The following is a 26,148-nucleotide window of genomic DNA, read 5'->3' as shown; positions in this document are numbered from 1 at the left end:
TAGGCATATCGTATAGATTGTACAAATATCTTCAGATTTAAAAAAATACATTTTAACTCTCAATATACCAGGAAAAAGTCATCACCATTTATTATGTAGTTCCAATGAGTCTTAAACTTATTAAAAATGTATTTTAAGTCATTTTATGATTAATTTACAGAAGTATAAAGTGGTAGTTAAAAAAACAACTTTATTAGAAAATTTTAGTTAGTACATAAACACAGTAAAAACAAATCTCATATTTTCTTGGTTTTGAAGGTATATGTTCCTGAAATGGGCAATGTCTGTTGAATTAACTGTTTATTACCCACCATGATTGAACCTGGAACACATCCATCTTGTAAATAGTGATTTCAGATCTCAAATACATTTCTGTTCAGTTCTAGTGTATCATTTCTGGTTCTTCTGGTACTTGCACTGCCAAAATGAAATACTTTTAAAAACTTTGACATAGTTTTGTGGAAGGATGGCAATTATTGAAGAACAGTTTCATTTTTAGATTTATAAGCACCAATTAGAACCATCAGTCCAGGAATTTTTCATTTCTACATCATTTAATTGCTTTCCATTACCTTTGTACACATAGCTGTCTTTAATATTTTTCAACCTAGAAACTGTATCAAGTAAATTTTGGTTACAAACATGATAAGGATCTAAGAATACTGTCACAAAATAAGGTGGTTCAGACCTGGGTCACAAAATGTTGATTAAAGCATAATTAAGCTTTACCTATACAGTACATGGATGGGAATACTGTCTTTCTTTGTTGTCCTTAGAAATATCTGGTTTACTCATCCATTCTTAAGTCTGAAAAAGCTCATTCAGAATATGCATTAGTCTCAGGACCTGAGATTTTTGCTTACATAATTTCACCAGCATCCTTAGGTTCTAGAGTACTGCCCTCTCTCTTTATAGTCACCTTGATTCTGTAAATAAATGTGAAAATTCCAGTTTCTTCAATTTTCCATTTTGGGCAAAAAATGAAAAATTCAAAATTCTCAACTATATTTACTGAAAGCTATAAAAAAATGGAGTCAAAAATGGTATCTCTCCAGACTTTCAGGTTTTCTTTAAAGATGATGGAATCCTTTGGGTAGTGCTATATAAAAACTGAAGGATGATATAATAGTGATCATTTATTTTTCTAGTACATTATCCTTTTAGGTGGTGCATCATTAGTCCACTTATTATTTTAGTCTTTCTTTTTTAGCGTAGTTGGGAATAATTGTTGATAATTAAATAATTCCTGGGAAAATGAAATGTCTGAAAGGATATAGGAAAAATTAAGTCATTAAGATCCCATAATATATCTCAGATTTATAAGAGTCCAAAGAACACATACGGGAATTGAAAAATAGGCATTATATTCCATTTTTAAAATGAAAATTTTCTCTTTGTCATTTGGAGTATTTCTAAGAAAGAATAAAAGTCATGGAACATTAATTCTTGTAGTTAGAACTGCTCAAAAAAGAAACCCTGAGCTAAAATTCTGTTCAATGGACCTGGAGGCACATAAAATGTTTCAGTGAATGTCAAAAACATTATTTCTTTCCTTTTTTTTTTTTTGGAAATAGTCTGAAGCTGTTGCCCTGGGTAGAGTGTTGTGGTGTCACAGGTAACAGCAACCTCCAACTCTTGGGCTTAAGCAATTCTCTTGCCTCAGCCTCCCAAGTGGCTGGAACTATAGGCTCCCACCACAACACCCTGCTATTCTTTTGTTGTTGTAGTTGTCATTGTTGTTTAGCAGGCCCTAGCCAGTTTTGAACCTGCCAGCCTCGGTGTATGTGGCTGGCACTCTAACCACTGAGCTACAGGTGCCACCAAAAAGAAAAAAAAAAAACAAAAACAGTATTTCTTAGGGAACTGAACACACTTTATAAAGGCCAGCTGTATGTCTGCCATTCTAGTCAGGATTCTCAGCCCAAGCTCTTTATTGATGTGCCGTCCATTCCCTAAAGGGCTGGGCACATGTGGCTATTTTTGTTCTTGGAGATCCTACCACTGAAACCGTAGGTTAACTGTTCCAGGGTGGATGGTTGACCTTAAGAATATGAATTTCACTTCTTTAAGATTTTGAATCTTAAGAAACAAACAGGGGACACTGGTGCCAAACAGGTCAGAACTAGTAACATCATGGAGCTGGAAGCTTTGAGTAAGCCTAAGTTACAAGGAAGGAGGAAGGAAGACATCTTGAGAGAAGCCAAGGGGATGCAACAGATGTATAGGGTCCAGATGGTGCGGCCCAGTGAGGGGTAAAGGGTGATAAAACCTGGCTAAATGTCCTGCAATTTGGATTCTTCCCATTCTTTCTAATACCTTTTTATTTTAGAACTGGTTCCTGTTTCTTGAAAACAAATCTCTAAAACAGAAATTAGTACCAGGAATAGATTGCTGAAATAACAGATCCTGAATGAAAATGGAAAACTAGTTGTGGATAAAGCAAAGAGAGAGAAAAATAAAGATTGGGGGCAGGGATTAGACAGAAAAGATTCCCTACTCTTTGAAAAACTGGTATTTTGAAGTGAGCGATAATATAGTTAAACATTTACCAAAAATCTTTTGGGACCCAAACCATACATTCAGGTTGTTTAGCTACAAACAGATAGGGAAAAGCAGGAAATTTATGTTTCATAAAAAGAAATCTTTTCTGAGATTACTGAAGACCAGGTCCAGATATTATTCTTGAGTTTGAAAAAGCTCAGGAGCCTACAGTTGAAGTGAGAGTATCTAAGGGCAGCCATGCTAGTTTGGGAAGCCCAACCCTGTCCACAGTACGGACATGCTAGTGCCCAAACCCCTCGTAAAACACGTTCACGGCCAGGAATGTGTCCTGTGTAGGGAGAGGCTTATAGGGGCAGACACTTTCCAGTCCCTTCCAGCACAGCTCTTAGTAACCACTTGTTCTCCTTTACTCTCTCCAAGGACAAGCCCATTAGTAAGAAACAATGGGGATAGAGAGCTGATTAACAAAAATCCTTAAGGAACGGTCATTAGGCAGCCTGGTGATTAAGGGAGCAAATTTACCCCACAGAAATTCCTAGCATCGCCCTTCAGACACACTCAGAAAGACAATGACTGAAAGCCCACTAGAGTTCTGGGGTAGTTAGCACCAGAAGAACGTTAGTCTTGAACGAGTCCCTGTACCAACCCATGTCAACACGGTGTTGAGTCCTGGCCTCTTCTACAGGCACCAGACTCAAGTAGAAAAAGACCCCGGCACCAGACAATAATTACTTAAGTGGAGAGAAGACTCCAGTGTCCCTCACAAGAGTAGGCCTGAAGGACAAGGAGAAAGGAAATCCTTCTAATGGGCAGACCCTAAGGCTGTCAGGAATGACTTAGGAACTTAATTACCAAGGCAAGCATCAAACACATTCATAGATAGTATTCATTGGCCTGGACCAGAGAACAGTATATGATCTTGTTTTCTAAGTTTCTTTCCCACCTCTAAGGCAACCTCCTTTTCTAACAATTTTTATTGCTGTCCCTACTGTATTGCTGGTGTGCTGGTAGTAAAATGTGTTACTAAATCTGGAGGATGTCATTCTGGCAGGAGGTGATCACATGGACCAGATGGAGATTAGGGAGCAGACACTTGTAGTTGCACCTATAATACTGTCTGCAGAGATAAAATGTAGTGGTAGAAATCACCATAGTTAGTAGAAAGCAACCTAGTCTACATCTTCGGAATGATTCCAAAGCCTCTATTTTCTACCAGTAACTACAATTTCAAGGCTGCCACAAACAGTTGTACAAGGTTGTGTGTACACTGCATATTCCTATGAAGAGATCCTGCCCTGTCATCCTGATCATAGCTGACTGGTGTGCCAGGGATAACATGGAATCAGATTTAATCACTGAAGAAGTTGAACTAAGTGACACAAAGACTGAGATGAGCAGCAATCATTCGAGTTGTGAAGTCCCAGAGTTGTGTTCAGAGCTTGCACCACAGCAGCTCAAAGGCACAAACAAGCCAAGGCTATAGAGACAGAACTAACCTGATACCCGCCAAGGGAAGCAGAAATGAAGAGGCCTTACGAAAAACAAGTCCACGGAAACAGAATTAAGTAGATGCTCCCTTCAAGTTAAGTTCCTCATTTCTGGTTGTTTTTAACAACTCTTTTCTTATAAATTTTATACGTGCAATTAAAATTTTAGGTAGATTTCAGATTCTTCCAACCAAACAATTCTTGACCTAAATAGCTGCTCCATGAAAGACTCTTGACCTGACTGTAGCTGCATCTTTTAAATGTTTAACTTGCAATTATGGCAGTATATGCATTGTCTGATATAACTGGGGTACTGTAAAGGTGAGGCTCTCAAGGGAGAGACATTTTAATTTCTTTGAACCACCCTAACTGCTGTCCAAAGATAGACCTGACTTTATAATAATAGCTAACATTTACTGAGCAATTCTCTTGGAACAGTCAAGTTTCAAACATGCAAGATCTCACTTATTATCTGTAATAATCAATTAAGCAGGTTCTATTACTAATTCTATTTCACAGAGAAGGAAATTAAGGCAGAAAAAGAGTTTAAGTAACTTGTTCAAGGACACAGAGCCAACTTAAGACATCAAGTAGAATCTGTTACCATCTGAAAAATAAAATTTTATACATGCAATTAAAATTCATTTCAGTCAATAAGTTTTTATTGAATGCCTATTATATGCAAAGTACTAATTTAAACCAATAAACTAGTTAACAATATTTTTAAGTCCTTTTAAATATCACTATCAAAACGAATCTTCCTTTCTGTGGTCCACAAAAGGAAAAAGATGAACCTGTTCTTCAATTTCTAAACACCTTCTTTACAACAGAAGGGAATAAATTGCAACAATGCTATTTTCTTTTTTTTTTTTTAGAGACAGCGTCTCACTATTTCACCTTTGGTAGAGTGCTGTAGCGTCACCACTCACAGCAACCTCCAACTCCTGGGTTTAGGCAATTCTCTTGCCTCAGCCTCCTGAGTAGCTGGGACTATAGGCGCCTGCCACAATGCCCGGCTATTTTTTTTGTTGCAGTTTGGCTGGGGCTGGGTTTGAACCCACCACCTTCGGTATATGGGGCCGGTGCCCTACTCACAGAGCCACAGGCACCACCCAACAATGCTATTTTCAATGCATTTGTTATTCCAAAACTCACTAGAACAGTGGTTCTCAACCTTCCTAATGCCGCGGCCCTTTAATACAATTCCTGTCAGTTGAGAACCGCTGCACTAGAATATCTGAAGATTACTTTCGGTAAGCTGGACTCATATGAAAATAAACCTTGACTTCACAGAGAAATCTACATTGACAAACAGATATCATTTAATTAATTACAGTATAAGTGACACATATATATAAGAAAGTAAAATGACAAGGATGAGAGTTTTTCATGGAAGGTGGTGAGTTGCCATGGAGTCTGCTTCTCTTGATTTTCTGAGGAGGGCTTGTTTGAGGGCACTAATTTTCTCATCAAGTTCAACCAGTGAATAGTTCTGCTGTAAACAATAAGAACATAAATTGCTGAATAAGATTCTTAAGTATCTTAATGCAGATAAAGTGCTAAATGAACTATAAATATTTAAAATATTCAAAAGCATGACAGATTTTTTCTCATGAAAATAATTTTAAAACTGAACTATATATTGCCTATATCCAATTTAAAGGTACAAAATAACAAGGCTTAAATATTTCTTTCTTTCTCTCTCCTGAACCTTGTTTACTTTGAAAGAATAGTGAAAACTTTTTTTAAAAACCTAACTACTTTCAATAGTAAAAAAATAAACTTTAGGATTAGCATAGCTACTTAAAACACCTAGAAATTCTCTTTTGAGGGATCCACTGCAATCAACTTCTTCCCCTGGGAAAAATAGCTGCACTCAAAATTTTATAATTTAAAAAAAGTAACATGCTACTCTTAAAAAAAACAAAAAAAATTTTTAAAAGCTTTCCCCATTTTAAATTTACACCAGCACCTTTAAGGCTAGCAAAACCTTACTTTTAAGATTCAATTAATTGATAAAGTAGTACTTTGGATGGGATGGACTGAAGTCAACCTCTGCCAAACACCCTTTTTTTCTTTAGATGCTCCTAGAAGTGCCCACAAAAGGGGGCAGTGAGGAGACTGAAGTCACTTATTATTTTTAAGTATCTTATAAATGATACATTTTTCTAATATTCTATTAAAAAGCAGGATGAAGATTTTTATATTTATTCCATCGGAGTCGTTCCATACCTTTAAAATAAAGTTATTTCTCTAATGCAAATATATTAGTTTATATTGTCCCTTTTTTCTAATCATAAATCTTACCCAGGAATGACCTAAAAGCAACCACAGTAGAAACTTTGTTAATAAGTATAAAACTAAGCAAACGATTTCAGAAGCTAATGTGAAAGTAACAGTAACATAACTTACTTGAGGTGGTTGAAATTTTCTTCTTTTTCCGGAAAAGTTCTAGATTAAAAGTAAAGAAAAAAATAAGTAATCAATGTTTAAAAAATCTAAGCATCAATTTTCCTTTATACAATAATGTACAAATTACGTGGAGCCTTTGAGAACCCTGACAGAAATAAAAACCACTGACCCACCAAGCATTATTTGCAATCAATATCCATCTCCTTCTATCTGGAAGCTGCCCTTGAACAGATAAGGACATTAAAATAGAAGAAATATTCCTGCAACAAGCTCATTCCTGGGTTTACGCATACATCCTTTCTCATTAACTGCTGCTAATGAACTGAGTGACTATGGAAAGAGGTGTTCTGGAGATTTTCTACTTAGTTTCCTTTTTTATAACCTTCCATTCCAGGATGTCAAACAAGTAAAACAATAGTGAAAGAAATGGAATTTTTCCATACCAGCACACACACACCCCCTTGGCTAACTATAATAGACACCATGTGTCTATGTAAGCAGCTATGTATCCACTGCTTCACTGTGTGACTCAAGGGAATAATACCCATCATCTTGTCAGTGACCAAAATAGGCAAAGGTCCAATTCTGGCCAATGAGTAAGGAGAATTCTCCTGGAAATTAAGAGGAGAGCTTCTAGAAAAAGATTCCCTATTTCTTTCAAGAGAAAAGCCTTCAAAACAGTTTCTCTGGATAAGACACCTGAAAAAGCTGTAGCCATCTTGAAATCTGCCTGGGGAAGAAGCCAACACCAAGCAGCCTGAGAGCGGAAGGACATTCTTTGACATTCACAATTTAGCCAATGAACAATTAACTCTGAAGATTGTGCTGCCAGTGGACTTCCTATTTTATAAGATAATCTCCATACTGCTCAAGCCAGTCTGAGTTCAAATTTCGTATAGCTGGATCTGTCAACATTCTCACTGACACAGTACTGAACCTTTTAAACCATCATCTAATAAATTCTTTCTAGATCACCACAAGCCTTTGAATGGCAAATTAGTAAATAAGTATATTGGACAAAGACACTGTTAATACATGTGGCAGAATTTTCTCATGAGTATTTCTGAGCATTGAGATTTAGAAGAGAACATTAAAACTTATTTTCTTTTGGGTCAGACAAACATCTATGGAATAATAGAGGTCCGATACGTATGTTCTCCTTTCTTTGACAAACTGAGCTGATACATGTGGTTGAGCCTATGGGCAGGGAAAGGCTTAATGTTTAATTTGGCCTTTGCTCACTCCCCTGACTTCCTAAGAGTTGGCTTTTTATATGCCTGATGAAAATACACTTCCCCTTGGTTCTCCTAACAGTTCAACCTGAAGAATATTGATATGTCATTAAGCTGTCAGATTATTACTGTACCATGAAACCAAAATGAAAAATACCAGAATGATAATAATAAGGACATTAGTGGCTAAATAACTTTAAAACGTTGTATAATGCAGCCTCTGGGACTTATTTTAGGTATGAGCAGAATATTTTGACAAGTAGAACACCGAGAAACACCACATCTACTACAGATACACTAGACTAGTTTTACAATTTGTTTTAGGCATAAGGAAATCTCAGTACAGACAGTTCCTAACTTAGAATGATTTCATGTACAATTTTTCAAATTTATGATGGTACCAAAGTGGTATGCAGTCAGTAGAAATTACACTTTGAATTTTAATTTTTTTCATGGGCTAGTGATATGCCGTATAATAATCTCATGCATGTTGGGCAGCAGCAGCAGCCACAGCTCCATAATCATGAAGACACAGGCATCATAAACATAGCTATGTTGATACACCTCAACTACATGGGATAGAATCTGTTGGTTAGAGGATACAAACCTTACAGCATGTTACTATAATAAATACTGTAGGCAGCTGGAACACAATGGTAAGTATTTGTGCATCTAAACATATCCAAACATAGAAAAGGTAAGTAAAAATATCACATTATAATCTTATGGAACCATGGTAGCATATGTGGTCCACAGTTGACCAAAACACTGCTATCTGGAGCATGACTAATTTATATTTATAATGCCTGTTTCCTAATAAAAAAGATACTACCCATACACATCTAGGCAATCAGTGCTATAAGGAAACTCAAGACTAAGAAGGCCTCTTCCATGATCAACTACTTTCCTTCCTTTTAATCAGTTGTAAAAGCCAACTGATTCTACCTATGCAATGTCATATGCTTCTTCCCAGTCTCCTCATTCAGACCTTATTTCTTTCTGGCTTGGATAATGACATCTTTCCTAATTTTCTTAACTCCAGTTTCTCTCCAACTCAGACTTTACAATGCCACGAGACAGGAACTGAAATGACAGGTTTTATTCTTGTTCTCAAAAACTTAGCTGTGCTCCATTGATACTGGAAGTGCAAACTGAATAGTATGACTTTTAAGATATACCAAAATGTGTTTACAATCTTAATTCCCCAGCTGTTTACTCATGCTTCAGGCTCACCGTGCACTTTCACACACATGGCCTACGCACCTGATGCTGACTTGGTCTTTAGCATTCCGTTCCCCTCATAACTTCCCTTTAAGACCAGGAGTTACCATTATAGGCTAAAAATTATGCCTAGTCAGTACTTTGTAACAGACAACACACTCTCAAAGTCCAGTAATTAACTATAAGACAAATCCTATCCATTCATTCACACATCTACTCATGTCTACTATATTCTATGTACTCAAAGATGAACAAGACACAGTTCCTGCCCTTAACAAGTTCAAAATATAGTGTGAGAAAGAGATGTGCAAATATGTAAGTGGTAAGTGTTATAAAATGAACAAAGTGCTGCAGAAATATACTTGTAAAGGATGTTATACTTAACTGTTTTCAAGTGTCATTAATTTAAGATCAGTTAAGTAATTCTTTGGAAAGTCATAAAGCTCCTATCTTTTAAATAGTCTGTTAAGCCATGTCCTTAAAACTCTAAAAACATTACCACATTAAAATCTTTCCATGTTCAGTGTTAACAGTAAAGATCTTACATTAAAGGGTACAACGATATTAGCCTTTGTCATAATCCCTGTTTTACATACAATTTATTTTGGAGTTTTATATCTATTTTATAAGATGAAAAGAAATTGACACAATCTGATAGTTTTATAAAATGAATACAATTTACATCTTTTCCTGTTAATGTTCTCCTTTTCATATGCTTTACTTCAGTGTTAGCCATGATAATCTCTACACAACTGTAAGATGCTCCCACATGTTTACAATTCATCTACATGTGAATCTAGATGAATATACTTCAATTAAAATCTTTCAGAGTTCAAAAGTAACAACAAAAGTTTAATCCTTAATAAACTGAATGGGCTCAACTTTCTTCAACTTCTTTCTGTTACAAAGAAGCTAGTGGACTGTTACATATGTAGTTTCTTCTGTATACCTCTGAGGGATAAATATGCAAAATTATGCAATTACCATGCATGTAACTCCCAGCATGAGATGAAGGTGATGAATAACATGCTATGTCCTCTATAGTGTGTGTGCTCAACTTCCCCATGTGCAAGGATAATTCTAGAGATGGCTCGACTCCAAACAGTGCATTTCCTAGGGATGGCTCATTGGTTCTATTATTGAAAGGTGACTATAAAATCTTCTTTCCCTCAAGGTTTGTGCCATATATGGTCATAGGCCTGGAGGAAAAATCAGTCTAAATGTTCGAAGTTTCCAGTGTTTTGTGCTCCCTTGTAGGTCACCATTAATTTGGATATGTCACTTCCAACACTAATTCAGAAGTGGTTCTTCTAATCAAAGATATATTGTTTTTAACAGACTTGTAAATATCTTTCAAAATCAATTTTATGCTAGGTTGCCATTATTCACCCTTTTCTGAATGCCTAACATGGCCAGGCCATTCCTGTTTATATTTATGATGCTTCTTGCTCTTTAAATTGGGCAGCCACCAACATTCTGACTTTAGGCCTCTGACAGTCTCGCATTCTTACCCACTGAAGTTTTAACTATCATCTCTAAATAGACTCTCACAGTTGTCTCCAGTGTAGGTGCTCAATCTCAAGAAGGTTACCTGATATTTGTATTTTCATACCCTCTTACGACTTCAAGTTTGCATTTTCCATAAAAATATCTCTCCCTCAAGACATTCCTATTTCTATCAATGATGGTATCACTTTTACAACCAGAAACTGGACTGATCCTTGCTTCATGCCTTTCAATATCCAATCATTAGTACTCTGTCAACTTCTCTTTCCTACTTGCATTAATCTTTTCTGTTCACACTCATGTCCCTATGTTAGGATCATACTTCACATCTAAGCTAGTACAATACTGCCTCCTAATCCTTAGTTTCTCCTTTTTCATTTATCTCCCACACTGTATATTAGATAAATCTTTCTAAATATTGCATTAAAAGTTATTTTCCTGCTCAAACACTTTCTATAGCTTTCCCTTGTCTGTGCTGGAAAATAGATTTTTTAAACTTATGGGCACAGCATTTTAGGTCCTCTACAATTTGGCTACCTCTCTCTTTAACCAGACATTGTATCCTATATACAACAGATCAAAACAAACAAATGAAAAAAAAAAAAAGACGATGATGCGAAGAGTTTTTTGTTTTTTTTTTTTTCTGGAGACAGAGTCTCAGTTTGTTGCCCCTGCTAGACTGCTGTGGCATCACAGCTCACAGCAACCTCCAACTCTTGGGCTCAAGCGATTCTCTTGTTTCAGCCTCCCAAGTAGCTGGGACTACAGGCAGCTGCCACAACCCCTGACTATTTTTAGAGATGGGGTTTTGCTGCCTCAGGCTGGTCTCAAACCTGTGAGCTCAGGCAAACCACCCACCTCCCAGAGTCCTAGCATTACAGGCATGAGCCACCATGCCCTGCCCTGAAGAGCCTGTTTTTTTTTTTTTTTTTTTTTTGTAGAGACAGAGTCTCACTATACTGCCCTCGGGTAGAGTGCTGTGGCGTCACATGGCTCACAGCAACCTCCAACTCTTGGGCTTACGCGATTCTCTTGCCTCAGCCTCCCAAGCAGCTGGGACTACAGGCGCCCGACACAACACCCGGCTATTTTTTGTTGCAGTTTGGCTGGGGCTGGGTTTGAACCCGCCACCTTCGGCATATGGGGCTGGCGCCCTACTCACTGAGCCACAGGCGCCGCCCAAGAGCCTGTTTTTTGATTAACCAAGTCTATATGTTAAGTTTTTATTCATCAGAATCAGAGAGAAGAGAGAAATTTTGCAGCAAGGTCCTCAAGGTGCTTAACTACCCAGTCTCTCACAAGATCAGTTCTATTTTAAGAATTACATCAATAAGATATAAAACTGAACAGGAAAAATAACCTTTCTATAGATTACTTAATGCAGGCAGCTTGAATGGGAAAAACTTAATGGTAGATTGCTTTAGAAAAAGTCATAGGGTCTTTATGTTTTCTACGAAGATATATTGAAAGAATAATCCTAAAACTGAAAAGACCTTTGTAATTATGTGGTATAACCAACAAATTTCCTAAAAGTAGATATTTGAAGACCAGAGGAAAAGAGTGACTTATCCACATTTATATAGCCATTTCACGGTTTCTGAAACTAAATAAATACTAATATTTACTGAGGTTTTACCATGTGCTAGGCACTGTGTCTGATCAGCATTAAGTCATTTAATCCTTGCTTCAACCCTTAGTATTTTTAGAATCTCATTTTTACATTTTAGAGTAATCACTAAATTTCCTCTTCTGAATTTCTGTCATTTAGGATTTTTTGTACCCCTTTGTTATGTGACCCGACTTGGGCCTCTAGAAATGCTTCTTTTTTTGTATCTGACCCTATTACCCAATCTGTAACTTCAGGAAGATTACTCCTATACTTAAAATTATTTTTAACTCCATCTTCCCCAGGGATTTATATACTAAAATGAGCTATTTTACATAATTTCTCAGAAATGAGTTTTAGTATAATCTCAGTTTTACATTATTTTATTTCTAACAAGGCACTGCTTAAAATGAACTCAGAAAAGGTAGGTATTACAGATAATCACTGCCAAAGACTAAGGAAAGTAACACAACAGCTCAGGATTATTCTAAAAAATGCTGATGTGTCAAAGGAGATACTTACCAGCACAAAATTGTTTAATTTTATTAGAAGAATAAATGAATGCTAGAATTAAGGAATGAGATAAATACAGACAGTCTTTCCAAAAGTATGGTTAAAATAAAAAGGGTGGCAGCTTGAGGTGTGTGTGTGTTTAGTATGGAAAAATATAACCATGCATAGCTGAGCAAAGGGGTGTGTGGGGACAGAGGGATTAGAGACAAAAGTGATAACTCTCAGAGCAAGATTCCAGAGGAAGCCTTTGTTTCACAAGATAGCAGCAGGTTCAGAATGACACTTTCAACCACTATCTAGGCTGATTCACTATGCCATGAAAATGGACCATGTTTTGTGTAAAAAAATACTCAGAATCAGAATTTTTAAAGAACTGGATACACCTCTACACAGGACTATGCTCATTCACTTTTGAATTACTGAAAGTGTTTTACACATAGGTCAAATAAGTGAAGCTGTTAAACCACAAAGAATCCTAAAATAAAGTAACATTTTTATTTAAAAAGATACTTATACTTACTACAGATTGAAAATATTCAGGAGAGATGCCTTCCAATTCAAGAATTTTATCTTCAAGTTTTTTAATTCGCTGATAAATGTCTCTTGGCACGGGACCACCTTAAATACATTAAAAAACATTGTGAAGTACTACTGAATAAATTTTTGGGGGGATAGTCTCACTTTGTCACCTTTGGTAGAGTGCCGTGGCTTTATAGCTCACAGCAACCCCAAACTCTCGGGCTTAAGCAATTCTCTTGCCTCAGCCTCCCAAGTAGCTAGGACTATTGGCGCCCACCACAATCCCTGGCTATTTTTAGAGATGGAGTCTTGCTCTGGCTCAGGTTGGTCTTGAACTTGAGTTCAGGCAATCCACCCGCCTCAACCTCCCAGCGTGCTAAGATTGCACTAAGCGTGAACCACCAGGCCCAGCCCTGAGTAATTGTTATTACAATTTTTATTTTTAAAATAGCATGCAAAGACACTTATGCAAATGAATGGGAAATATTTAAACTTAAAATAAAAAACAAAAGTAAAACAGAATGAATTCCTTCTCTCATATTTTCATATTATACACTATGGAACACACATTACCTTTCACCAGACCCATTTAAGCTTCCTATGTTGCTAGGAATTTTATGTTAAATTCATTTTACAAAATACTGTATACAGAATGTTTTATATTTAATAGGCTTGATAGTAACAAGGGAGGTTTAATATTCCATGACTGTGATGTTATATCATTATTTTCCTCAATTTATATATGCCATATTTTTTCCTTTGACCTAGAAGAATGTTAAAAAGGGGCTTCACTGTAATTTTAACCTAATAAACTTTCTGGGGAGTGGTATGATAATTCAAATTAGCATCAGATTTCAAGTTTCTGAGTATATTCAGAATCCTTCCACTTCTCACCACCTCCACAGTGTGACCATTCTGGTCCAGATTACCAACATCTCTCCCTGGATTATAACACCCAGTTGGGCTCCCTGTTTCTTCTGCCTTGTCTCCATAGAGAGTATTCTCAACACATCAGCCAATGATCCTTTAAAAATGTAAGTCAAAGCACTTACATCATTTCTCTGCTCAAACTCTTTCAATACCTTACCATTTCCTCAATTAAAAATCAAAGCCTTTAAGATGTCCTACAGGGCCCCACACAATATGGATTTTCTCCCCCAAACCTGTATTTAATAGTTCTAGCCATTTGATTATTTCTTAGAAAGTAAAATTCTTAGCAATACAGAAAGCGTAAATATGGCTGGAAAGAGGGGATGTATGTCCCATATGCACCTCATCAGCTTTAGCAACTGTGGTTCCCTCTACCTCCATAATCCCAAGACGTATTCACTCTGGCTAACTCTAAGTCTTATCATTAAGGACTTCTCTGACCATCCTTTTAAAAATACCAGTTGTTGGGCGGCACCTGTGGCTCAAGGAGTAGGGCGCTGGTCCCACATGTCGGAGGTGGCAGGTTCAAACCCAGCCCCAGCCAAAAATCACACACACACAAAAAATACCAGTAGTACTACTATCTCACCCTACCCAGTAGTCCCTATCCTCCTTATCTTAATTTTTTCCATTTTCTTTCTACCACCCAACGTTCTGTATACACATATTTTGTTTATTTACTGTCTCCCCACTCTAATGTAAGTTCCAAATAAAGAGAGAGTTTTATTTGCTTTGCTCATCGGGTATGACTGTGCAGCTTGGGCACTGTACTACAATGGCTGGCACAGAGCAGGTGCTGAATATTTAATGATTGAATGAAAACATGATTAGATAATCATTATGCAATTAAAGAATGTGTGAAATTTTATATTAAAAGTATCAACTTGTTGGCTTGGCGTCTGTGGCTCAAGTAGCTAAGGCTCCAGGCACATACACCTGAGCTGGTGGGTTCGAATCTAGCCTGGGCCCGCCAAACAACAACGACGGCTACAACCAAAAAATAGCCAGGTGTTGTGGCGGGCGCCTGTAATCCCAGCTACTTGGGAGGCGGAGGCAGAAGAATTGCTTGAGCCCAGGAGTTGGAGGTTGCTGTGAGCTGTGATGCCACAGCACTCTACCCAGGGCAACAGCTTGAGGCTCTGTCTCAAAAAAAAAAAGTATCAACTTGTTAAATATAAAAACTCCAAAATGTTTTTTTTGAGAATGTGTTCATCTTAGGACTCTGATTGTTCTTGTTGTTGAATAAAGTAAAATGACTCACTTGTTTATCTGACTTTGCTCTTGGTGCTACCTTTACTATCTATAATGCCCTCATCTTTACCACTGTACCTTTCTAAGCTGGTTCAGCTCCATGCCTGAACCTCTTCACATGAAGCCTCCATGTTCCCAACATTCCCTTTTTCACTGCTCCTTAACAAGGTAAAATGAGAAATTGCCTATTCAATAAACATTTGAGCCCTTGCTTTAAGCCAGGTGCTATACTAGGTAAAAGTAATGAGTATGACAGACATAGTTCTATTCTTACAAACCTTACTGTCTTACAGGGGAGACGGAAATTAAACAAACAGAATCATAACTGTTTTAAAGGAGGGCTGGGAGTACAAGGTGCTATGAGACTATATAAAAGGGAAATCTGCACTGGTCTAGTATCAGGAAGGAAAAGCACAGACAGAAAGAAGAACATGGGTATAAAGACTGCAGGGCAGCAAAATCAGTGGGAGATGAGAAGCCCAGAGATGTGGCTGGAACTACAGGTATGGACCATACTATTTAAAATTACAACCCACACTTGATTCCAATCTCTGAATTTTTAGCTAGGGAGGAAGATCAGATTTCAGCTTTAGAAAAAGCAATTTAGTCACAGAGTAGACACAGACCTAGAGGAAGAAGTTTAATGGCAAGCAGATCAGTTAATATCCTTCCACTAGTCCAAGGCAGAGATCAGAATGGCTTCAACTATTGTAGTAGCAATGGAGATAGAAGTGGGTAGATTTGAGAGGTATTTAGAAGGCAGCATCAATAGGACATGACTAAATGGGGAGGGAGACTCAGGTTCTGCAGCTAGTTAAGATCTTGGATTCATTTCCAGTTGGCACTTAACTATCCTGAGAATATTGCTTGAGCTCTTTGAACTTCAGTTTCTTTATCTGTATAATGATAACAGCACTATACCTCACAACAGTACTGTTCAACATTAAGTGAGCTGGTATGTGCGTAACAATTTTAGTGATTGGCACTTACTATAGTTCAATAAATGTTAGTTCGCTTTTCCTATGGCATTTATTTGTTTATATGTTTATTCTCACTGACAGCTCCTTGAGGACTAGGACATTTAATTAACACTTTGTACCTAGCATAATAGGTGATAAGAATGAGAGGTGGTCATTGTAAGTTATCAAACAGGGGACAGGCAAAGATGACTAGTTTTCATTTGGAACCTGTACCCATTCTACTAGGACTCTCTCAATTTTAGAAAGTGAAGAAGTGTGAAAGAAGGAAGAACACAGACAAAAAGAACTGTAAATTCCTTGAGAAGGGACAATACTTTTGTACCAGCATACATAATAGGTACTCAATGAAAATCTGGCAACTAAATGAACTGGAATTTTTAACCACTTGCAAAGGTGTACCTTATGGAACACCACCTTGCACTGGTTTACCTGTCTGTAATCGCAAGTGAGCCTCAATATTCTGCAGCCGTTCTTCTACTGCCTGATTCCCACAATCTCGAAGCATGTTGTTAGGTTTATGAACTGATCCTTGAATTCCTTCAGATCTAGTCTGTGGTCCATATGTATTCACAACTCTAGAAACTAAATTAAGAAGCTTTTGAGCCTAAATTTATATTTTAAAATCAGCAATTGTCTCTCCCTAATACAGGCAGTCCCTGGTTACGAACAAGATATGTTCTATAGGTTTGTGCTTAAATTGAATTTGTAAGTTGGAACAGGTACATTTACCTATTACTTATAATAGCCTCCATTTGTAAGTATGAGTTATACGTCAGTCAGATTTTTGTAACTTGGGGACTGCCTGTGTATTTTATGATCTTTTCATAAAGACCATCTAACCATGAACCCAAATGTGAAGAAGGCAAAATTTTTTGTTTTGTTTTAAAATAAAATTTAGATAGGAAAGCTATTTCTATTCCATTTTGCTAGAATAAACTCCTATTGGTGACTCAGATACGTGGTGGTTACTTACCCTTAACATGACTTTTAAATCCAGGATAAGGGGTAAAAACGGCATCAGTTCTTGCACAACTATTTTCTAAGGAGAATTTAGACAAATATGTTTAAATATATTCTTCACTTCAAATGTATGAGATTTTGATAAACTTCCAACAATTCATATTACACATTACTCATAAGAAAATTTTAAATTATGAACAATAATCATTAAATTACCATCACATAAGCAGTGAATGACCTTTACCCTCTAAAAATGTATCATAATATCTAATGTTCAGATTTACATACCATTAAGTGGCATAGCAACAGAATTTTTAATGAAAACCACTATCTCTAAAACCTTTGGGCCTTTGGAGAAAATAATTTATATATTATAGAGTATCTTAATTCTACTTCACCATAGAAATAGAATTCATTTTTACTAAAATATCTTTTTTAAAAAACTTAGCCTTTTTTCTATTACTGACAGAATTAGTGAACACCCAATAAAAAGGATTAATTATACATTAAACACCTTTTTATTTCAAAACTCTGCACAAAGACCTTGAAACCCAAAGTACACGTATCCTTCCACTCCATCTAGATTTCCAGTGCTTATTTTTAAAGTCCCTAATCACAAGTCATCTACTTCTTCCCATCCTACTACTTTCAAGAAATGCAATTTTAGAACAGATAATGCTGTAAAATTTTGCTTCTATTTATTTCCAAGCTGAAAAGTAATCAACAAATTACAAAAGTGTGAAGATATTAACATATACTAGTGTTTTATACATGTAAATGTTATATATTAACATAGTAACATATGATAGACTATAGTAATAATAATATACTAATGTTTGAAGTAACATTTGTAAAACCATGCATTGGCAATAAACTTCCTGGAAAATTCCCCTGGTTATTTTGTAAAAAATGGAAAGTGAGATACTGAAAAAAAATTCCTTTTTCCCCATGGAATCTGATTTCCAAAAAAATCCACTATTTAAATAACACATTAAAATACATTTATATTTCTTCGTCTGTTTCCTTAATAGCTATGCTGATAAGTTGAGTGAATAAAATTCCAAATCCACTTATTTTTTATATGTAGAGACTAAACAGAGGTTTGTTTGTTTTTTTCTAGAGCTACCTTAAAATATGCTTAAAGGGTCATCACTTCTCCATTCTCTTTCTACCATTTCTTGGGGTTAAGGGCTAAAAAAAAAAGCTATCATCCATTGCAGAGCTATATGCCAAACATATAGATTAACTGACCCATCAGTGAGAAATTCAGCATGGTGTGAAGATAGGGAATATATGAGTGCTAGTCACTCTCCACAGCAATTCTTGCTAGCACTGTTTTGAGCCAGCAAAGGATTGAATGGGGCAAGGAATCCTGCTGAGCATTTCAATTCTTGTAAATTTCTATCCCCTGGTGGTTTATAATAATAGAGTTAGCAAGGAGAACAGAGGAATAACATTAGTGACACATGTGCTTGTTCCCTCAACAAACCCTTTCTCATGGGTTGCTTGCAGTTGGATTATAGTATCTGAGATTTTTGCCTCTGTTGCACTTATTCTGAAAAGCTTAACAGGAAAATATACCAGATTCAAAGATATACATGTATAATGTTAACAGTAGCACACACATGAACTTACGACCCAATCATAACCTTTCTTACTTCATTATTAAGAGAATCAGTGTGTAAATGTGATGCAAGTAACTTCTAGGTTCATCTCACAATTCTGTGTTCATAATTAGCCGTGAGATATTAGAAGCAACAAGAAAAATGTTCACTCCAATTATGAAACTCTTCGATAATTTTTTCTAAGAACTACTTGTTCTGATTATTACTATGATGCCTGAGTATGATCTATGGCAGTAGTTTGCAGTATTTTGTATTCTGCAGCATACCTGCAGATCTGTAAGCATACTACAACCAAGTGGAGAGAAGAAAAACAGTACATGTATGCATTATAAGAAAGGGAAAAAGCCTAAGACGCCATGGTCTTTGTGGCAAATTGGTTGCATCCAGAGATAAAATGTTTCAAATAGCTCCGGAGTAGTGAGAAAACTGCTCCCTCTGGAGGAATAATTAACTTTACTAAGTTTACTTTATATATTAACATCTTAATTTCATAAGTACATTAACAGGTTTGAAACTTATACAGCTCTGTTCCTTAAACTAGTGACAGAGCAGCACTGCAACCCACGCTTCCCCTTCATTTCCTAAAGGAATTTTAATATAATCTTTTCACCTGTGATAAACATTAGTTTTTTTGTGTTAGCATTTGATTTCTGAATAACCAAAATGAAAACAAGTTTTGTAATATAGTCTATTATTAAACAGAAGGAAATTCCATTGCCTTAGTTACTAACTAAATATGTGAAATAAATTGTGTTTTTAGCGTTATTCATTTTAAGAAATAAATGAAAGATTAGGGTGGATTTCTCCCTAGTCAGGAATCTCACCCCACCTGCACTCCAGGTGGAATAAAAGCCACTTTGCATGAAAAAAAAAAAAGATAGATTAGAACTGTAAAAATTGTGCTTAAAATCCTATAAAAATTAACTTTTAGGTAGTTACCTTGATTACAATCAATAACATTGCAAAATTCCCTGACGTTGTTTTCATTGATTTCAGCTTGCTTTCTTTCAATAAATGCAGATATTCGTCTGTCAATCTACAAACAATAAGTATGTTTTAACGATGTAAACAAAGTGAGTTTTTTTTTTTTTTTTTTTAAGTAATATCCTCCTACTCCCCACCCTCCCAAAACGTCTTACTTCTGCTTTTCCAGCTTTTATTTGAACTACTTCTGGATCAAAATGGATCTGTGTCTTTTTCACATCTCCTAAATCACAATCTTTGTGCTTTTCTTCCTCTTGCAGGGTACCGATGGAAAATTTGGCATTTATTTCATTCTTGTTCCCCATTTCTGTCTTTCCTATGTCTTCAATAGCAGTTGTATTCTCCTCTTTAATCAAAGGTTGAAGTTTTGCTAAAAAAGGCTGAGAAAAACACAATTCCATCTGCTAAGGTTCACACTAACCAAATTAATTGTGCAATTAATTTAATATATTTACATAAATTTCTGCTAAGTAAATGAAAATATTTAATATCATTACTAAATACAAAAAGTTGCTACATCAGAATACATACATCTGACCACATGTGTTTACTGTTCTCTGTTATACTGACCATTAACATTTGCTATAAATTTGGTTTTTAAAAAAGAAGGAAAGAAAACCTGAGGAAATTTAAAATTTTCTTTGAGAGAATCATTATGTCACTCATCTTTTATTTTGTGCCAAATCAAAGCCTTCAGTCTCTGGCACCAATGCCACTTAATTAACATGTCATTCAAATGCCTCCTCAGAACACTAAGGCTTAGTATTTTTCCTCCTTCACACGAGAGCCAGTGCTCTCACTCAGCAAAGCCCTGCATTATCACTATATCACTGGAGATTCTCCACTTGAAACTGCAGTTGGCCAATGTGAATGAGAGCACAGACATGAAATATATAGGTGTTATGCTGAGTGAACACTCAGACTTTTCCTGACATGGCAAAATATCTCCTTGGGTCATGAAATTAAATTTTAAAGAAGAAAATGGACAGGCAAGAAAAAAACCTTACCACGATCCATAGCTGAAAACAGATAAATGTTCTATCACTATATTGGGGGGGTGGGAAATACCTTTTTGAATAAGTTATATGGTCCGTTTACTGTCTTCCCTCCCCCCATAATTAGGCCTCGTTCTAGTTTTATGTAACGATATTCTGCCCTTTAAAACCGAGGTTAATTATTACTTTTAACATGAAGCACAGAGTTGAATTTTCCCACAATGTCACTGAATTCCGGAGGGGTGAACATTAATGCCTCTTCCATTAGTTAAAAATTACTACTACTTATAAATGTTCCAATTATTTTTTCATACCATAATTTTGTTTCCATTATTTCCTATACCAAATACTGTTCTAAAGCATGATAACATGTTAATCAGAGTAAACTGACCAATGTACACAGTTCTTTCACTTATCTTCTTGACACTTTACATTTTACACTTTGATTAGAGATACAAATTTACATCAATTTTAATTACAGAGATGTTCAATTAGAAACCAGCAAGTTCATAATACTGTTTAGTTACTGAACTAAAATATTAAAAATACTTCATAAATAACAATTCAATATTGACTTATATAGTGAATTATCTTCAACTGTTAAAATAGTGACTGGCTACTAAGATGAGACATTAATGTCACAGAAATTACTTTCTTTTTAAAAACTATGCTGAAACTGTTTAATTGCAATAGACACTCCAGGATGTGTCATGCTGGGATAATGCCACTTCTTGAACCACTGAAAGCACTCCATGAGCCTCCAAACTCACCCAAGGCATGGAATCATTATCATAGCATGACACACACCTGCCGTGTCTTATTGCTTAATTATAACCCACCATAGATGGAACTGTATTGAATTTTCAGTGCAAGTTTAGAATTGAATAGAGTTGCATTTGTTCAATCTCATGCCCACATCGGCCTATTGGGTTATATTCCCATACTGTCCTGATCACTACTGAAATTAACCGATTTAGAGCCAATTTGTATGTAAGTAACCTTTCGTAACACTATTAATACAGTGTTAAGATAGAAATGACTCCAGCAAATTTAATCACAATTAATTTCTACTTTCAATAGTGCGTTAGCATTTCTAACAAGAAATTTACCTGTAAATATAAAATGTGTTGCTCAAGTGCACTAAAGAGCAGTGCAGGCTGTAATGCTGAGAGGCTCTGGAGCTTGTTCCAATCGATTGTCATTTTCACCACATCATCTCTGAGGCTCAGCTTCAAAGGGGCAAACCAGTAACATCAAAAAATTGCAAGATTAAACTGTATGTATGGAATTGTCACAAAAATAAGATCTGTTTGGAGTAACATATCTATTTTGCTCAAAGTTATCAAGTTTTTAATGATAACGTTAAAATGCTTTCCCCATTACCATTTTACAAGGCCAAAGAAGTTACATATTTTCATTAAAAATGACAACAAAATGACATCTCCCTCTGATTCTATTCTTGGGTCTGCGTAATGGGACCGTTTCAGAAGAGAAACCACCTATGAAAGATGAAAAGATGAAGGCTCTTTTGATACTTCAGTATCTAAAAACCTTTGGATGGGGTCCAAAATAGGCTTGCTCTATTCAGACTCCTCCTATTTCTAGCTCAGAGCATTCAACAGAGGAGGCACAATCATTTCACAAAAGTTCTAATACGAACATTTCTCTTTATTTAATATGTACACAAATACATATCAGAAGTATGTCATTATTCCGATGTCCTCCAAATCATATTTTTATTATTTTCAACTTTAACTTATTTTTAAAATAATTTAAAAATCAAGATTATTCATACCTATAAAGTCTGGCGATAAATGACAATGTATTTATCTACTTCAAATAAAAAACAAAGACTTCTCCACAACAGTGAAAAAATTGCCAGAAACTGGATGCAATGTCCAGAACTTATATTAAATACTATTTCCTAGTAAGATATAGGGCTCATTATATGAAAAATTCTTATCAGTTGGTGATACATTAAATAAAATCATACCCAGAAAACTACCAAAAATTTGTATATAAATATTAAAATCAGTGAAAATTTTAGAGAGCCTCCATCTGCAGTTTTTGAGTGAATGAAAGTAAACTACCTACCATAAACTTTTTTAGGGACATGTATTTTAACTAGCACAGCATAAGGATACAGTCCACAGTAGAATCATATTAACTATATTTTATTTTTCAGAAATAATTTATTAAAAATTAATTATATTTTCTACAAAGTGAAGTCTTGAGTTCAAATACAGATTTTTTAAGTTGTAACTATAATAAAACAAAAGATGAATCACTATACAAGGATCTAAGATCTAAAATTACAAAAGAAAACCAACTGCGATATGTTGAATAAATGCTATGTGGGTAGAAATTTACCACCCTTGAACACCAGGGCAGAAGCATTTAAAGTCCACATTGGACAAATATAAAGAAATACGAAATCTTATGTAGGCTGTTCTGGCAAAGATTAGTTTATATTAATTTAATTAAGATTTTACATAAAGATTAATGCTTTGACTTTAATTTATATTACTTTAACGCCTATGAAGATTTTGTTAGACAACTTATATATGGAAATAATCCATTATTATACTTTTACAGTTTTCAATGAGATCTACAATTGATTATAGCAAATTTATGAATATGGTTGGGGATAAAGCAGACAAATCCTCAACGAAAGCAAAGCATCACATTTTCTAGAGAAAATAATAGAAAATAGGTGTTAATGTTTGGATCATATTCTCCATTTCAATTTAGCAGAACTATTAATTACAAATGCAATTAAGAATACTTGGTCTTTTAAAAAAATCACATGATGTCACAAATTAATTTTAAAATTATCCCAGTACATTAAACTAATCATTCCACAAATTTAGTAATGTGAATTCTATCCATTTTTCTTCTATAGGACTTGGAAGGGTAAATAATTCACTCAAAAATCTCTAGTAGTCTACTAATGTACACTAATTATTTTCAGTAAAAACCATACTTAATACAAAAACTAAAAATAAATCTTTAGTTTGGTAAAAGGGGCCATCCAGAGGCAAGTAAAAAAGGTTAAAATTAGTAAGTTTTGTGAGCTGAAGTAGAAAATGCTTTTAAACACTCAACTTTATGTTTTGTACTCAAGAGTGCTAATAATACAATGAAGTTAGGATGATGCAGGATTAATTTAGGCATATTATAACATACATTTAAAAAATCCTTTAAATTAGGTACAAAAGGAAATAGCGATCCCCTGGTGACAACATTATAAGTATGGTACTCTAGTTTTCATTCTTAATACTTTTCAAAAAACTGAGTGTCATCAAAATAGTAAGCATTTAATTGGTAAGATAATCTTAGTTTTGACACTTGTATATATAGCGTACACAAGGTCCCTTTACTGTGTCTGAGTAAACTCACCAAACATTTACCCTAAACATTTTTGACAGGTGACTAAGTAAATTTTAACCACTCTACTATCTGTACTTTTTGCTAAAGGTAAGAATGTTTAAAATTTTTAAATGAGTTTGAAAAAGTCAGCATGCAACATATTTCAAAAGAAATGTTTAAATCATTGTTCATTTATTTTTAAAAAATTCCATCACTGAAAAATAAGCTTCTGTAAATAACAGGTGAGCATAAACTTTTTTCGCCTTAACATCAGAATATGAGTAAAATTTAAAGCTCCAACATTGCCATAAAAAGTTCTCTTTTAAACCATTTAAAGACTGAAATGTTAATAACAGAAGTCTCCAAGTCTGTAAAAAAATTTTTTTTCTTGCTACGTCCTTGGCAAAAAACTGAGTTTTAAAGTTAAATCTGTCAGGAGATTCTATAAATTGCTTCATTACACAAAACTGACTGTTTAAGCACTTTAGTACTGTTCTTTGTAAGTTACAATGAACAAGCAAAGATCTTTTAAGATATTAAAATAACTTTTTAAAAGACTGACTCTTCACTTAAGGCTTTGAAAAATGATTTTCACAAACTATTTTCCACGGAATTTAACATTATCTTTGACTTAAATGCCTGCTGTGTCTCCTACCAGCACAAGAACAAACTTTCATAGTTAGAAAATGGTTCATATAACATGTAAAAGAAAATATTTCCTTTTAATCAGCAGTTTAACACACGTTCTTTTAAGTTGTTTCTCTTTAAAATTTGCTTCTTATTTTTCATCACGAAACGAAGTAATAACTTGGTTGAATAGAGTGTAAGGAGCCTATTTTTTAAAACACAATTTTACTATGACATTTCTGCAAAAGCGATTTATCTGCCAGTTAAACTAGTTAATAGTTAAATAACTAGTTAAGCGACAGTTCTAATGCAAACAGCATCAACCATGGATAACTTCATCCAACTTTACGCTATTTCTAATGAATTCCTTTTACTTTGCTTCCTGTTCGAAAGAGTAACAGATGCACACAACTGTCAGAAGGAAAAAACAAACAGAACTAAGTGACTTATTAAGACTAGTCACCCTAAAAAGACGAAAAGAGCGCTTTTCCAAAAATCTCAGGCCGTACAGACCAAACAATTCCTATAATGAGTAAGTGGAAGGAAAAAGGACCCTGAGCGTTAGCCGCCTCCTAAAGCCTCAGCGAAGCTTTTTCTCATTCCTTCTCTCTAAGCCTGTTCCTCGCGAACCGGGGTCCTCACTAGTTTACACCATCCACACTCCAGGGAAGAACACATGCAGGGTAATCTAGTCTGCAACCCGCACCTAACTAAGCCTTCACGGCGATACCCCTCCTCCGACCCAAGGCGGCTAGGCCCCGGCTCGTCCCAGGGCCGCGTCCCACACTCCGGTAGGCCTCGGCTGCCCCCCGCCTCTGCTAGAGGAAAAGAAGGGGGGAGGGGACCCATGGTCCCCCCCACACACACCGCCTTCAGTCCCTCATGCCACCTCTCACCTTTTCAGCCAGGGCGTGCAGGGAGCGAAAGACTTTGCAGAGCACCTCTTGGGAGAGGTTGGGCCTACAGCTTCGCTCCAGCATACTGTCATCGCTGCTCGGGCGACTAAGGTCCGTGGCAGCAGCCATGATACCCTGGCGGCTCTACCACCACCACCACCAAGGTTCACACGCGACCCCACCCCCTCCCTCTTCAGCTTTCGTCGCTCAGCGATGACGTACAAACAGCGTCTAGTTCAGATCCGGGCATTAAGACTCCACCCCCTCGATGCGACTGATAAGCACGTAAACCAATCCGGTGCAACTCCACCTTGCGTCGTGAATTTGGAGGGTAATCGCTGACTAGCGCAGAGCTGATGCTGTTTTGAGGGTGTCGATTGGAGTCTTGATGTGTTAAGAGTTAGCGTCATGAAGCCTACCTTGACTCTTAGATGTTCCTTATGTGTGTTGGTAAGAAGACACTTGTAGTTAAATCTTAAGAGTTTGAGCCTTAAAAGTTGAAATTTTAATCTGGTGGTGTGACGTGGGTCTGG

At 35.9% G+C, this 26,148-nt stretch overlaps 1 protein-coding gene across 3 annotated transcripts; it reads right to left on the bottom strand.

Moving 5' to 3' along the window:
• Nucleotides 1–176: 176 nt before the first annotated feature.
• Nucleotides 177–25,829, bottom strand: MBIP (MAP3K12 binding inhibitory protein 1). Of its 3 annotated transcripts, none has more exons than XM_053593849.1 (9): nucleotides 25,616–25,829; nucleotides 21,833–21,952; nucleotides 19,884–20,108; nucleotides 19,684–19,780; nucleotides 17,133–17,198; nucleotides 16,589–16,741; nucleotides 13,000–13,097; nucleotides 6,402–6,440; nucleotides 177–5,484 (listed from the first exon to the last, which is right to left on the bottom strand). In XM_053593849.1, exons 1-9 carry the CDS (start codon nucleotides 25,742–25,744, stop codon nucleotides 5,377–5,379), a joined length of 1,035 nt encoding a protein of 344 aa, XP_053449824.1. In that variant the 5' UTR covers nucleotides 25,745–25,829; the 3' UTR covers nucleotides 177–5,376. The 3 variants fall into 3 exon arrangements, with proteins under 3 accessions (XP_053449824.1, XP_053449826.1, XP_053449827.1); XM_053593851.1 differs by having other exon boundaries at nucleotides 177–5,481; nucleotides 25,616–25,809; XM_053593852.1 differs by lacking the exon at nucleotides 16,589–16,741 and having other exon boundaries at nucleotides 25,616–25,809.
• Nucleotides 25,830–26,148: the final 319 nt, after the last annotated feature.

The sequence above is a fragment of the Nycticebus coucang genome, chromosome 6, assembly GCF_027406575.1.
Source record: "Nycticebus coucang isolate mNycCou1 chromosome 6, mNycCou1.pri, whole genome shotgun sequence".
Classification (NCBI taxonomy): domain Eukaryota; kingdom Metazoa; phylum Chordata; class Mammalia; order Primates; family Lorisidae; genus Nycticebus; species Nycticebus coucang.
Note: the sequence above shows the minus strand (reverse complement) of the source record. Positions and strands in the feature narration are given on the sequence as shown.

Bases quoted from the DNA above. Each gene is read 5' to 3' on its own strand.
- MBIP (XM_053593849.1), bottom strand. From the start codon at position 25,744: ATGGCTGCTGCCACGGACCTTAGTCGCCCGAGCAGCGATGACAGTATG. The intron at 19,781-19,883 runs GTAAGACGTTTT...TATTGTTTGTAG, and splicing joins TAAAAGCTGGAAAAGCAGAA to ATTGACAGACGAATATCTGC. The intron at 6,441-12,999 runs GTAAGTATAAGT...CTTTTAATCTAG, and splicing joins CTGAATATTTTCAATCTGTA to AACTTTTCCGGAAAAAGAAG.